Genomic DNA, 15,131 nt, shown 5'->3' with positions numbered 1-15,131 from the left:
ATGAATCATGTATAAATGTTTACCTTGTCCACTGCTGTAGTAACGCAGAGCTGTCACGTGACCTCGAATGAGTGGTCGCTATGGTGACATGGACACTAAACCGAGCTAGTTCAGGCTGTGTCTCAAATCACAAACTGTAGTAATACATTTCATCTGAATTATACGTGCGGATTCTTTTTCTCATCACCGTGCAATAACAGACTGACTCGTTTCTTTTATTAATACTGTACAGATGAACTACTTTCTACCGTAGTAGAGAAAAAAGCTTTACTGATGATTATTATGGTTAGAATGTTTCAGTATAAGAGTTGTAGTATGCAATGTGGGTTACACTTGATAATATACAACTTGTTTTGGAGCAATTTGATGAATATTTTAAAAGCTATTGAAGTTATTAATATGCTGAATACTTTAAATGCTATTGAAGTTATGAATAAAAATGTTTTTATTATGTAATAAAGGGTAAAAGTGTCAGTATAAGAGTTGTAGAATGTAATGTGGTTTACACTTGATAAAATACAACTTGTTCTGGAGCAATATGATGAATATTTTAAATGCAATTTAGATCAACAGCACTTCTTTGTGCAATACTGTAAAATGTAAATACTTTTTACTTGTACCTTCTTAGTTTACTCTATTTTTATACTTATCTTAGTTTATTCTTATTTCATTCATGTCGCACACACCGAGGCCTGGGTAAGTGTATTTCGTTCTATCATGTAAGTGGTTGAATGACAATAAAGCCGAGCCCAAAGGAACGAGACAAAATAAAAGCTGAATCACTAAATCACCTGGTCTCCTCGGTGCCTAAACGTCTTTTAAGTGTGGGGAATAGGACGGAGAGGCAACATTACAAAGTGGTAAATGCTTTACTGTCCTAACTTTTTTTTTTGGAATGTGTTGCAGACCTGAAATGCAGGAATGGATGTTTATGAATAAATGAAATAAAGTTGAGCACATGAGATATCTCAGGTTCATCCTGTCTGCAATGAAATAAAAGTCAGTGTAAATATAAAGAACTCTGTGTTTTTTTATTATTTGCCTTTTCCATGCTGTCCCAACTTTTTCTGATTTGGGGTTGCAAAAAGCATTAACCTTATTCCAGTCAATAACATTTTACACCCGTCCACAGATATTTTAATAAATTATTGAAAGGCAATCTATAAATCTGTAAATAGCAACAGGCACAATTTCTGATTATTTATCATATAGGTGAGAAGCAATACCGTATGGATAAATATGTAGGGAGTTCCCACCACAGGAAAGGTAGATAAGCTCAAACACATGCAGGTAAACACTGTCAGAACGCTTCAGCAATTTTCCAGAGTGAAAAACAAAAATTCTGCTTTATTGATGACACAAAACAACACAAATATACACGTAAAAATAAAGAACAAATCGGTGGCTGTACAATTCACAGTCTCATGCGGATGCACGTTAACAGAAAGCTGCTGTTTCCAATCCCGCTACGTAAACCGGTCACAAGAGCGGAGACGGTACTGTGACCCGGGCTTTAGAACGCCGCCCTCTCCTGGCTGGACGGCTGGACCGAGCGCCGCCGCCGCTACCGCTGTTCTGAATCACCCCCGCTCCAAGAGCCGCGGCTTTACTTTGACCTGTAAACACTCACCATGGTTCTGAATGAGCTGTTGATGCGATCTCACAACACCGAGCGTATAAACTCTGCATTAGACATCCGGGACGCACCTCTCACCTTTCCTCTGCGTGACCAGTTCCGCTCGTCTGTCCCTCATGGCGGCGCCGAGGTTCTCCACCATGCGGTCGATGCAGTTGTCCAGCACCAGGGAGCGAGCCTGAGAGACGATAGGCTGCCTGCAGATGGGACACTCGTCCTTGCGTCTCCGCCAGTCGCCGATGCAGTACTGACAGAAACTGTGAGCGCAGCTGAGCGTCACTGCCTGAAACATGCGATAACAGCGAGTCAGAAACTGTTCTGGGAAAGCTTTCGTTTTGTATTGATAAGATTTCGGAGTGTGTCTGTAGGAATCTGCACCCGTGCAGTCGAAAGAACATTCGCGAGGTCAGGCGCCGACATCAGGCGATAAGTTCTGGTCCTCAGTTGACGTTCTAACTCATTGTGAGGTGTTAAAAGAGGCTCTGTGCACTCATATGAACCATGCCCTTATGTGCCTGGCTTTGTGCACATAAAAGAGGAAAGGACCTTCCCCAAACTGTTGCCACAACGTTGGACGCATATCAATGATTTTAAATAATCAGTGTTCCGGTTAAACACAACATTTGATGATTAGCATTTAATTAAAAGCCAATAACGTGGCCGCGCGGGTGGCGGAGCGGTCTAACATGCTAGTTAGGTATCGGCTGTGGCTGAGGAGAGGTTGAGGTCAACTGGGTTCCTCATTGTGGCTGCTGCATCAGCATGAAAAATACGTGATGCGGCTCTATGCGAGACCCCCGAAAATAAACATTCTGTGACTGTGCCTGCATGAGAGAGACGTAAGGCGTGCGGAGAGACACGCTACGGTGCTCCTGGATTTCCCCACCCCTCGAGCAACGAGCAGCAATTAGGAACCCATTCAACCTCCTGCCTGTTAAGACACCCGACCCGGTCCGGTCCGGTCCGGTCGCTAGCACAGCTCTGGAGATCCCAGCAGTGGCGAGTGGTGCGCGTTCGTACCTCGATGAAGAGCTCGGAGCAGATGATGCACTGCAGTTCGTTCTCCAGGACCTCGGTCATCTGTGTGACCACCTCCTCCCTCTGAGCTCTCGCCCGCTCCTTCTCCTCCTGTGCCAGACAGTCACAGAATTCAGCAGACGCTCTTATCAAGTCAATTTATTTGCATAGTGCATTTTAGAATAGACGACGGGTCTCTCTCTCTACACAGACACATTTTACATCATCCTACCTTCCTGAGAAGAGGGCATGTCTAAATGCCTATACAGTGGTACCTCTAGATACGAGTTTAATTCGTTCCAGAGCCGAGCTCGTAAGTAGAGCAGCTCGTATCTCGAACTAATTTTCCCCATTTAAAATAAAGGAAATAGAATTAATCCGTTCCAGCCCTCGGACAAGTCCCTAAAATACCGTAAATTATGGAAAAATACACGTTTTTAATTAAGAAAAACACATGTATAAACATATAAAACATAACAAAATAAATAAATAAAAGAAAAATGTATAAAAAAAACAGTAAGAAAAATGTATAAAATACGGTACAGTAATCTTACCTTGGCGACAGATGAGCGCGGCTAACGGAGAGCGGCTGAGGAGAGAGGGGGGGAGGAAGGGATACTGGCAAGGTACGAAGCGTAGATACGTACGGGTACACTAAAACAGGCCTTTCTTACACTTTAAACAAAACTGTACTAGTAGTAGTAGTAGTTGGGAAATTCCTTTGAAACGGCTCCCTTGCGCCGACGCGCAAACTAGCGGTAGCGTCCCCGAAGCTCCAGCCCGGCTCGTATCTTGGATCTGGGCTCGTATCTAGAGCAGAAATTTTGTCCGATCTCGAAAAGCTCGTATGTGGAGCAGCTCGTATCTAGAGGTACCACTGTACTGTTATCGACTAGCAAGCTTAGATACACTGCACTACACGACCACAAGTATTCAGACACCTGACCACGAGCTTCCTGACCTCTATGTGATTTTTTAGCGCAAGACTTTAAAGTACGTCTGTGGTAATTTGTGCCCATTCGGTCAAAATATTCATTAGTCAGGCTGTTACAACTGTTCCAGTTCATTCCAGAGCTGTTCAGTGGGGCTGAGGTCAGGCCTCTATGATCAGGGATGATGGATTGCTGTCGTTCTGCCTCTCACATATGATCGCTCAGGTTTGATGACTGTGGAATCTTCTAGTTCTATATATTAAGAATTATTTTGTTTATATATTCTACCTACATCTATTTTTTTTATTTACCTCAAGATGGTTCGGATGCACACCTTTATACCCACCTCAGGCTGAAGGCTGCAGGTTTGAGGCTCCCATGTCAGTGTGAGCGCAAATGACCTTTATTATGACTTATTTCTTATAAATAATTTTTATCTAGCGTCCGGTCCCCAGAACGGATAAATACGAGGGCTGTGCCAGGAAGGGCGTCCGGCATAAAAACTGTGCCAAATCAATCAAATGCAGACGACTGACGTCGACGGATGTGGCAACTTCTAAAGCAATCATTCATATAATATTTGAATCCTATTTTATTTAAATCTACATTGTCCTCTATGCCACCTGAGGAGGCTCCCAAAGTTTCATCTTTGTAATATTTAGCCTTTTCCCCTGCCCGTGTCACCCCTGTGCTGCTCGTATGGGGTGTTTGATGGTGTCAGGATACCTTGGTGACCTCCAGCTCTTTATCTTTGGCCTGAAGCACCTCGTTATTACGGTCCTTCGTTTGCTGGAGCTCTTCCATCACTCTGTGGTGCTGCAGGTAAGAGAACAAAAGATGATTTGTTTGTTTATTAGGATTTTAACGTGGTGTTTTACACTCGGGTTACATTCATGACAGGAACGGTAGTCACTCGATACACAAGGTTCATCAGTTCACAAGGTTACATCGAACACCGTCATGGACAATATTGTATCTCCAGTTCACCTTACTAGCACGTCTTTGGACTGTGGGAGGAAACCCACACAGACACGGGGAGAACATGCAAACTCCACACAGAAAGGACCCGGACCGCTCCACCTGGGGATCGAACCCAGGACCTTCTTGCTGTGAGGCGACAGTGCTACCCACTTAGTCCTAATCAGTCCTAGTAAATGTGTTTTCGATAATAATCCGCTACATTATCACATTTCCTGGTCAGGGCCGCAGTGCGTCTGCTTTTTCCGCTCTCTCTTCTGTCATTGTATGCAGCCGATGTTAATCGAATCAGACACCGCGGATACACGGAACTGGACGGAGCTTCAAGACTGAAAGCAGATCTGGCCCGGAATCGCCAGGTCACCAACTGCTAGGCTGCTAGTTAGACGGCCTTGCACATATTGTGTATAAGCGATGTTGCCATGTGTCTTAAAAACCCTCTCCTGTATTGTGTCCCACAGGTAAGAGGGGGTGCCCTATACACTTGGCACGTACACCCTAGGTAATCAGGTGTTTTCCCCTCTTTATTTTGCTTTAGCCCAATTAGATTAAAGTAGTTTCGTTTTCTTTCTGTAGTGATCGTGTTAGATCAGTTTTCAGTCGTATAAAAACAGGTTCGATGGTTTTGATTTATTTTAGATCTTTAATTTGGCAACCAGCTCCTTTATTTTGTAACGAATCTGAGTTATTATGTTTTCCAATGTCACCAAAGCAGAGTGTGAAACTTCCACTACCGTCCTGTGTCCTGTTACTGTTTATAACATCAACCAGCCTATAACAGGTTAGTAACACGCATCTATATCTGGGTCTCGTCCCTAATCCCTTTCTCTCAGACGTAGCCAATTGCTGGGGATTCGAATCCTGGATCCCAGCGGCCCATAATGTCCATAGTGCGTCCATACGATAACATATGATAAAGTATACTGTTCCTACCTCTTTTAAAGCCTCTTCTAACTGTTTCTTCAGACCTTCTTCTTCTTTCTGCTGGCTCTTCTCCATCTTTAATGAAAAAAAAACAGACACATCTTGTATTCTAATATTATTTTTAATTAAAACACTTCTTTTAATGCCTCCTTATATTGCTTTCAGTGTAATATCTGCCAGTTTCCATGTTGCAATTCTCTTGCCACTTAACCCACCCTTGAGCAGACTACGAAAACCCGAGACTACAGTGTGCCCACTCACCAGGGGCATCGTTTCACCTGCCAGTGGTGTATTAAGCCTCGTACAGAGTGAATACAACACCACTAGTGCAGTGGCAATAAAGCCCAGTCCATGTCTCTCCTTCAGGCACAGCCAATTGTGGCCGTCAAGACGCCCAGCAAGGATATTAGCACAGACTATGATTTAAACTCAAAAGCTCGAGGTCTCAGAAGTGTTGGGCGTGCGCATTAAGCCTGTGTGCCACCCAAGACATCCTTCAGACATTAAAATGCAGCTCTACAAATTAAAATCACAATATTTAACTATCAGACAAAGTAAACGAATACTAGGTGCGGTTGAGCTCCATTTAAAAAGCCGTCAGACTAGTACAGATGGAAAGAGGATTAAACATTGCGATAATGAACTCACCACCAGCCGCCTCTCCTCCTGACACGTGGACCTCTCCAGGATCTGCACGCACTGCAGCGCCAGCTCCTGCTGTGAGTTCAGCTCTCCCTGCAGCAGCTCCATCTGCTCCTGTAGCACCAGAATCTTCTGCTGCCGCTCCGGACTGGCGCCCTCCTGCCCCTGCAACTCGGCCGCCCGCCTCTGCGTGGCCCCGATCCGCTCCTTCAGTGCTCTCAGATTCTTACTGTACCGCTGTAACGTGGCCAGACGCTGGCTGCTGTCGCTAGAACCCGAACCCGTGAGGACGCCGGGCGGGTCGCTGGGTCCGGCCTGATCGGGTGCTGCTGCTGCTGCCGTCGGACACGACAGCCCGTCGGACTTGTCAGTGTCGGAAGTGCGAAAGAGCTTCGATTTCGGATCCGCCGCGGTGCCTGGATCAGTTTCGTCCGCGGCAAACTTGCGCTTTGACCTTTTTTGTTTGGGCGCCGAGACGTTGGCGCTGGCTTCCACTTTGGTGGATTTAGTCAAGAAGTCCTTGATTTTATCGAAGCAGGAGTGGACCAGGACGTACTCGAACTCCACCAGGTTGCCATCCAGAGGGACGCCAAGCCGCACTGCGTCCCCCTCCTGCAGAGCGTGAGGTTTCCCGGGGGAAATCCGAGTTCCGTTCACCCACACCCCGTTCATGCTCTAAAAGGTGGAGGAAAGAAAAGCTTGGGATTGATAAACGAAATGAAGGACATACTCTATATGGCAAAACATATGTGATAAAAACAAGACTACGTGTAGTTTTGATCACAGAGTACATCAGGGTGTTGCCCGTCATCAAATCTCATTAGGACAACCAGAACAAACACTATATGGCCAAAAGTATTTGGACACATGACCGTGAACTTGCTGAACGTCCCATTTAAAAAAGAAACTGTAGTAGAATAGAGTGACCTCTGTGTGAACAGCCAATTCTCTGAAAAGAGGATTTGTATGTTGGTAAAGCAAGCCTCAATTGGTATTCCAGTTCATTCCAGAACTGTTAAGTGGGGCTGAAGTCAAAGCTCTGTGCAGGACACTGGAGTTTCTTTAAACCGAGCTTTTCTTCATGCTTACCAATAATTTTATCCATATACATACGACAACTGAAAATAATAGGCGTATCACTTAAGGCTGGGTATCGCCACTAATTTCCTGGATCGATTCGATTCGATTCACAAGGTCCCAATTCGATTCGATTTCCGATTCGATTTCGATTCGACACAGTTAGGCATATTTGAGTTACATTAACAGGTTTTGTTTAAATACGTAAAGATGTTCAGAGAACGAATGTGATAATTGTACAAAGAACATTATTAAAAATATTTGTGTATTTTGTTTACATAAATAATTAATCCAAAACAGAAACATTCATTTTTTATTATTATTTTATATGTCTGACACACTACAACATTGTAAATGTAATGTAAACATACACCTGGCTGTTGAACAGCTTATGCCAAGTTTACACTACACGACTTTCTGATTTGCCGGGTCGCTGTAATGTTCACTATCTATCTCCAACTGGAATCACAGGCGAGCTTCTCTGGTCTCCAAAACTACGTTTTGTCACGAAAACACACGTGAGAAGTGATGAAAGGTTTAATGATACCACGTCCAAACATGCACATCAACAAGTAGCGAGAGATGAAAGTTTGTGCGCTGATGAAATAAATGAATCTGAGTGGATTTGGCAACACGAGCAGCATGGCTTGTTCTATAGTGAGTTGGAGGTTAATAAATATTTTGTTTTGTAGAGAACGATCAGGTCAGAAATACTGTAAAACTCGTGTGCTGATGTATTATGATAGAAACTATATTACGCCCCTGAACCACCTGTTTACAACCTCTCCCCTGTGTTTCCCCTCGCTGTTTCTCACATTGATCGAGAGCCGAGTTTTGATCGCAGAGCGAACACCGAGTTCCTCCCGAATCCAGCACCGACCCGTCGCCGAGCGAAAATCAGGGCTAGAATCATGTAGTGTGAACCAGGCATAACTTGAGCTTCTGCCAGGCTGAACTGATGTGCAGGTCAGATCTCGTTGCGCACAAAAACAGCGGCTGGTCACGCGAGATTAAAGGGGGTAACAGATTTCCGTGTACACCGTAAAAAGGGGCGTATTTAAAAGATCGATCTCGCGTTTACATGAATCGATATCGGATCGTTCAAATAAAGATCGATTCGAATCGAAAAATCGATTTTATAAACCCACCCCTAGTATCACTGGTGGAAACCTAATTTAGGATGTGGAGGAGTCTGGTACTGAAGGAGCTTGTTAGGACCCCTACAGACTCATGTAGTGGATGTGTGGTGATGTCCAGCATGGATGACAGCTTGGCTATCATCCTCCTTTCTCCCACCTCCTGTACAGGTTCGAGAAAACAGTTCAAGACAGAGCTCGCTTTCTTGATCAGCTTGTTTAGTCTTTTCCGGTCTCTATTACATTTCGAGTGTAATTACAGAATAAAAGTACCAGTGTTAGTTTACCTCATTGTCAGTTACTGTCCACTGTCCATCTTCTCTCTGCTTAAAGCTGCAGTGTTTTCTGGAGATCATCAGCGGGCAGCTCACTGACAGAATCTGATGGGTGACATTTAATCCACGTCCAATGCTCACCTGAGTTTATAACAGAAAAACAAAATAGAATTAAAAGAAATGGCAAAGTTAGCCATTAGGCAAATGACTCAAGATGTGAAACGAAACCAAAGGTCACAGTTTTCCGTACAGTCTGGCTCTTCTGTGTGATTTGCCTTTATTGTTGAATTTATTTTACTGTATTCATGTAATATAGTATTTTATACAGCAAATAGTATATCATATTAGTTCTGGACTATTCAAACCTGTGAATATTGATGTAAAGGAAAGTTTATCTGGCTGCTGTACGGATTACTGTTAACAATAACAGCGTGCCATACACTAAGCAAACCGGTTACTAATTGACTTTATTTATTATTTGACTGACCAAAAACAAATTTGTAACAGCTTGGACGTAGAACATTATCTAGCTATCTAAACCATTTGTTTCAGCTGCTGGTATTTAGTTGTGAAATAAAATGTGCGGAATACCGTGAACCTGATGTTATGAAGACATTAGCCTATATTAGTTATTAGCCTTGTGCAGTTAGCCTGTTAGCTCTTTATGATAAAAGCCCAAAATAATGATTATTAAGCTTTGTTTAAATTGCTTTATCAGTTACTTCTTCTTCATTTAACGTAAATAGTAATAATTCTAAATTGTCTAAGTTGTTTTTACAATTTGGCTACAGTTAGCATGTTAGCTTCTAAGTTTACCTCAGTATTTTCGAACAGTCGCAGCCATTCGCTGTCTTTTTCGACTCGCTTTAAACACCAAATGTTTTCATTCTCCACAGAATTTTCTTCCCCTTTCGTTGGCGATAAACAAGACGGCTCTTCTGCAACCTCTTCCATAATTACTACGCCATATATACAAAATTAAACCCCTTTTTTTCTTTCATATATTAGACATTGTGCGTTCGGTTCACACAGTTCGATTCAGTTGGTAAACAGACACGCCACCCTGTGGAGAAACACACGTCAAATTATTCAACATCTAACAACAAACGTACAAAAGTGAAAAATATTAAAAAAATAAAAACACCAAATACACTAAGAGGCACCTAATTATAATGAAATATTTGGTTAATTGTGTTTCAGATCAAGATTTAATCAGTAAGGTGGTTCAATTACACAAGGTTTCAAGTCGACTCCGAATCTGATTCGTGGTGGTGGGAATCAAAGAACTAGAATCGATTCCACAACAAATTTAATTACAAGAAAAGTAAAACACAGTGTAGTAAAATATATCATTTGGATTAAAAGACAGATGTTGTCTTACGCATGTAATATGTCACAGTGGTTTATAGTATAAATAATAAAACTATTTTTGGAAATTATTTTTTGATTCTTTCAAACCGATTCAAAGAGTCGATTCTACGAGTTAGGTCTTCTTTTTCTTTACTCTAAAATGTAAAGTTTAAAACTAAAAGTTCAAAAACAATTCAAAGCCATTATGCTCATTATTCACATATGTTTAGTTTAGTAACTGTGAAAAACACAGTAGCTAAAACATTTAGTTAATGTTGTTCCAGAGCAGAAAGATTCAATCAGTAAAAATGATTTGATTCCCAATTCCCATTAAAATTTGATCTTTTAATATGAACTATTAAGTTGTTTTTTATTAACCAAATCACACGACAATGTGGTTTATGGTATAAACAAGTGCATTATTTTGTTGAAATGTTTCGGAGTCGATTGAACCGATTTAAAGAATCGGTTCCACGAATTTATATTGTTTACTCTATTTTTAAGAATAGGCTACAAAGCCAAAACACATGTCAAATAAACAGTGCAAAATAAGTAAAAGACTTGAAACTACGTTGTCCTTTTTACTTTCACTAGTTTGGTTTAGTCAGTAGGGTTGTTCGATTCCACTAAGTTCGAGGGAGTCGACTCCTATTCTGAATCTCGGTGACTGTGAGAACACTGACTATCACTAGATGGTGCCAGCATATTAACCCTGAATACACTACACAACAACTCATTACTTGATTCATTTCGTTTTACTAACCATCCAATCATGTCAGGGTCGCACTGGGTCCTGTGTTAGGCAGGAATAAACCCAGGGATGAAGACTATGGTGCCCAGATGACACTCACACATTTACTCATTGTTCACACCCAGGAGCCGTTTATACATTTCTTGGTAAGCGCACCGAAAGTACTTCAGATCGCTGCATCACTCACCGACGTCCTGTTGAGTCTATTAATATAGTTCTTCAGAGCTCACACCAGCCACCAACTCACTGTTAGAAAGGGCACAACCACCTTCATTTAATCTCCTTGTACTTAAACACGTCAATGAATGAACTTTAAATATAAAAAGGTTATTAGTCACTTTTATTGTAACACAGCGCAAATTAATGTCATATGAATCTGTAGCCTGATCTGTATTTATTTCAGTTACTTCCAGCCATACAAGACCGGGCCCCATAAATACCAATCAATGCACTGGACAGAGTACACTATATGCACTGATGAGCCAAAACATTAGAACCACTTCACAGAATGTGCATGCCAATGCCTCTTGGGTAGCACTGGTGCATATGAGAATGAGGAATCTATTAGATGTTGATCTGATGGTGCGTGTGAGGGTGAGGGATCTATTAGATGTTGATCTGATGGTGTGTGTGAGTGTGAGGGATCTATTAGATGTGGATCTGATGGTGCATATGAGAATGAGGAATCTATTAGATGTGGATCTGATGGTGCGTGTGAGGGTGAGGGATCTATTAGATGTGGATCTGACAGTGCGTGTGAGGGTGAGGGATCTATTAGATGTGGATCTGATGGTGCATATGAGAATGAGGAATCTATTAGATGTTGATCTGATGGTGCTTATGAGGGTGAGGGATCTATTAAATGTCGATCTGATGGTGCATGTGAGGGTGAGGGATCTATTAGATGTTGATCTGATGGTGTGTGTGAGTGTAAAGGATCTATTAGATGTGGATCTGACAGTGCGTGTGAGGGTGAGGGATCTATTAGATGTGGATCTGACAGTGCGTGTGAGGGTGAGGGATCTATTAGATGTTGATCTGATGGTGCGTGTGAGGGTGAGGGATCTATTAGATGTGGATCTGACAGTGCGTGTGAGGGTGAGGGATCTATTAGATGTGGATCTGACAGTGCGTGTGAGGGTGAGGGATCTATTAGATGTGGATCTGACAGTGCGTGTGAGTGTGAGGGATCTATTAGATGTTGATCTGATGGTGCGTGTGAGGGTGAGGGATCTATTAGATGTGGATCTGATGGTGTGTGTGAGGGTGAGGGATCTATTAGATGTGGATCTGATGGTGTGTGTGTGGGTGAGGGATCTATTAGATGTGGATCTGACAGTGCGTGTGAGGGTGAGGGATCTATTAGATGTTGATCTGACAGTGCGTGTGAGGGTGAGGATTTTTTGTCGTTTACGTGTTAAACACAGCAGATCTAATCAACATTAAGACCTGAGTTACTTTAATAAGGTCTGATTTGTTATGGCCAGATGAATGGGTGAGATATCTCCAAACCGCTGACAGGTTGTTGGGTGGCCAAGACTCACTGATGCCAGACGATATGAAGGCTGTGACATTTAGTCTAGGTAAGTGAGCCATAATAAATGATATCGGCACCCTGGTAGTTCAGCCTTGTAAATCAACATCCAGTGTGTATGTTTGTACACTCAACATTGAGAGTTTTTGGTATTTTCGCTGTCGTCACCAAAATCAGGAAGTGGTTTGGGGTTCAGAGTGTCAAAAATAAAAACAACCAGTCTGTTGTTCCAGAGAACATAGAGTTCCACTGGGTTGCATGTCTGAATGAGGGTTGGAATTCATAGCTCAAAGCTGCTGTATTATTATTATTATTATTAATCATAGTATCACAGGAAGTCAGACACACACTCCTATCTGCATCAAGAGTGCTGTAGTAGAACGGCTGCCCAGCTTCAAATTCCTCGGCGTCCACATCTCCGATAATCTCTCTTGGTCCCTCAACACATCAGTCCTGGTCAGAAAGGCACAACAGCGCCGGTACTTTCTACGGAGACTTAAGAAAGCCTCCTGCTCCAGAATACTCGTGGACTTTTACCGCTGTACCATTGAGAGCATTCTTTCAAACTGCATCTCTGTGTGGTACAGCAATTGCTCCGCAGCTGACCAGAAAGCTCTCCAGCGGGTGGTTAAAACCGCCCAACGCATCACTGGCACCCAGTTACCCACCATACAGGACATTTATCACAAACGGTGCATGAGCAAAGCGAGGAACATTATCAAGGACGTTTCTTATCCCAACCATGGTCGTTTCACCTTGCTTCCGTCTGGCAGGCGTTACAGGAGCCTTTGCTCTCAAAAATGTATATATTGTATATTATCTGCTATACTTATATACTCTATATATACTCTATATATACTATATATATTTATTTTCATTCATTTAGCCACTGTAGTCACCTTCCATAACTTTGTAATTACATACTAGTCTGTACACTGGACAATCATTGTCTGTTTACTGTTCTTATGATCTGATGGTGCGTGTGAGGGTGAGGATCTATCAGATGTGGATCTGATGGTACGTGTGAGGGTGAGGGATCTGTTAGATGTTAATCTGATGGTGCATGTGAGGGTGAGGGATCTGTTCTTAATATATGTCTCTTCATTTTTACTTATCTGGTCACTACTGCACTGTATTATATGTAAATAATCTCTTGCACTTCTGGTTAGATGCTACTGCATGTCGCTGGCTCTGTACTTGTACTCTGCACAATGACAATAAAGTTGAATCTAATCTAATCTAATTTATGATTCTGTACGTAGTGATGAACGCAGAGTTGCAGGATCTGAAACACGTTCGCTTCTCATATTTCACAACACCGTCGTGGGTGTAGCGACTCTTTTTTAGCTGATCGGGGTTCGAAAAGTCACTGGAAGGTGCTCACGCTAATGCTAAGGTTGCGAAAGCCACAGGTTCTGACACTTCAGAGAAAAAGAGAGAAACTGAGGGAGGGAAAGAAAGAATAATAACACAGGAAACAGTGTGGAGGCGACTTGTTGGTACAGAGGTGAAACACTCGTCTCTTGATGGTGCACATGTGCTCTGGTTAGAACGTCTGCAGAACATCCTCGGTTCTCTGTTCTCAGAATAGTGCAACATGGTGAAGACTGGTGTGTCTTTTCATTTTGGTAAAACACAATTAATTAATCCATTCATTCATTCATTCGTTTATACTAAGCGCTTCATCCTGGTTGTGATGCGGTGGGTCCGATGCCATCATGACAGTTGCAGTATTTATCGGACACTTTTTACGCATTTAAGCAATTGAGAATTAAGGGCCTTCCTCAGGGGCCCAACATAGCACATGTGGGGCTTGATCTAGAAACCTTCTGATTACTAGTCCAGTACCTTATAAACCACTGTCCTGAGCAAGGCCGAAGAGAATCCATCGAATGTCAATCCATTGCAGGGCAACTCACTCAATCGTTCATTCATTCACTCATCCGTTCATTCATTTACTCCCTCACTCACTTGTTCACTCACTCAACCATTTATTCACTCCCTCAATAATTCACTTACTCTCCCATTCATTCACTTCCTCCCACTCGCTCATACATTTATTCACTCTCTCACTTGTTCACTCATTCATTCCTTCACTTCTTCACTCGTTCACTCACTCTTCGGTTCATTTATTCACTTACTCAACCATTTATTCATTCATTCACTCACTCACTCACTCGTTTACTCACTCTTCCATTCATTCACTTACTCTTTCACCTGCTCATTCATTCATTTATTCACTCATTTATTCATTATTTCACTTACATATTAATTCACTTACTCACTTGTTCACTCACTCTTCCATTCATTCACTTATTTATTCACTTACTTTGTCACTTGCTCATTTATTCATTCACTTACTCACTTGTTCACTCACTCTTCCATTCACTCACTCACTTATTTACTCATTCATTCACTCTCTCATTAGTTTACTCACTCATTCATTCACTCACTCATGCTCACTCTCATTCATTCATTTATTCACTTACTTACTTGTTCACTTATTCTTCCATTCATTTATTTGCTCACTCATCCATCCATTCATTTCCACTCACTCATTTGTTTAATTCACTTACTCACTCTCTCTCTCTCTCTCTCTCTTTCATTCTCTTACTCTGGTCTGTTGCATAAACACAGGATTTGTTCCTGCCTCGTGTGAATTGTTTCGCAGAGGCACCAGACCCACTGTGACCCTGACCAGTATAAAACAGTTAGTAAAACATATGAACGAAGTGAGAAACATAACAGGTCTGCTGGTGTGTCATCTGCTCATCTATTTAAAGAGGTGATGTTTATCACAGGAGCCTGACTGCAGTGTAAATCACACGTCCACTCAGGAACTGCAGCCCTGATCACTTCATGCAACAACCTCGTCTTTT

At 42.2% G+C, this 15,131-nt stretch overlaps 1 protein-coding gene across 3 annotated transcripts; it reads right to left on the bottom strand.

The window, feature by feature from the left end:
* Positions 1–1,327: 1,327 nt before the first annotated feature.
* On the bottom strand, positions 1,328–9,670 carry rnf8 (ring finger protein 8, E3 ubiquitin protein ligase). Of its 3 annotated transcripts, none has more exons than XM_063001687.1 (8): positions 9,434–9,670; positions 8,630–8,758; positions 6,136–6,804; positions 5,497–5,562; positions 4,312–4,401; positions 2,657–2,764; positions 1,715–1,919; positions 1,328–1,616 (listed from the first exon to the last, which is right to left on the bottom strand). In XM_063001687.1, the coding sequence occupies exons 1-8, from the start codon at positions 9,569–9,571 to the stop codon at positions 1,480–1,482; spliced, it is 1,542 nt and encodes a 513-aa protein (XP_062857757.1). In that variant the 5' UTR covers positions 9,572–9,670; the 3' UTR covers positions 1,328–1,479. The 3 variants fall into 3 exon arrangements, with proteins under 3 accessions (XP_062857757.1, XP_062857758.1, XP_062857760.1); XM_063001688.1 differs by having other exon boundaries at positions 1,523–1,616; positions 1,708–1,919; XM_063001690.1 differs by having other exon boundaries at positions 1,555–1,637.
* Between the last annotated feature and the right edge of the window lie 5,461 nt (positions 9,671–15,131).

The sequence above is a fragment of the Trichomycterus rosablanca genome, chromosome 9, assembly GCF_030014385.1.
Source record: "Trichomycterus rosablanca isolate fTriRos1 chromosome 9, fTriRos1.hap1, whole genome shotgun sequence".
In the NCBI taxonomy this organism is placed as follows: Eukaryota; Metazoa; Chordata; class Actinopteri; order Siluriformes; family Trichomycteridae; genus Trichomycterus; species Trichomycterus rosablanca.
This window is presented reverse-complemented; position numbering and strand designations above follow the sequence as displayed.

Excerpts from the sequence above, each read along its gene's own strand:
- rnf8 (XM_063001687.1), bottom strand. The coding sequence starts at position 9,571 with ATGGAAGAGGTTGCAGAAGAGCCGTCTTGTTTATCGCCAACGAAAGGG. Across the intron at positions 2,765-4,311 it reads AAGAGCTGGAGGTCACCAAG|GAGGAGAAGGAGCGGGCGAG; the intron begins GTATCCTGACAC and ends TGTCTGGCACAG. Across the intron at positions 1,920-2,656 it reads GCTCCGAGCTCTTCATCGAG|GCAGTGACGCTCAGCTGCGC; the intron begins GTACGAACGCGC and ends CGCATGTTTCAG.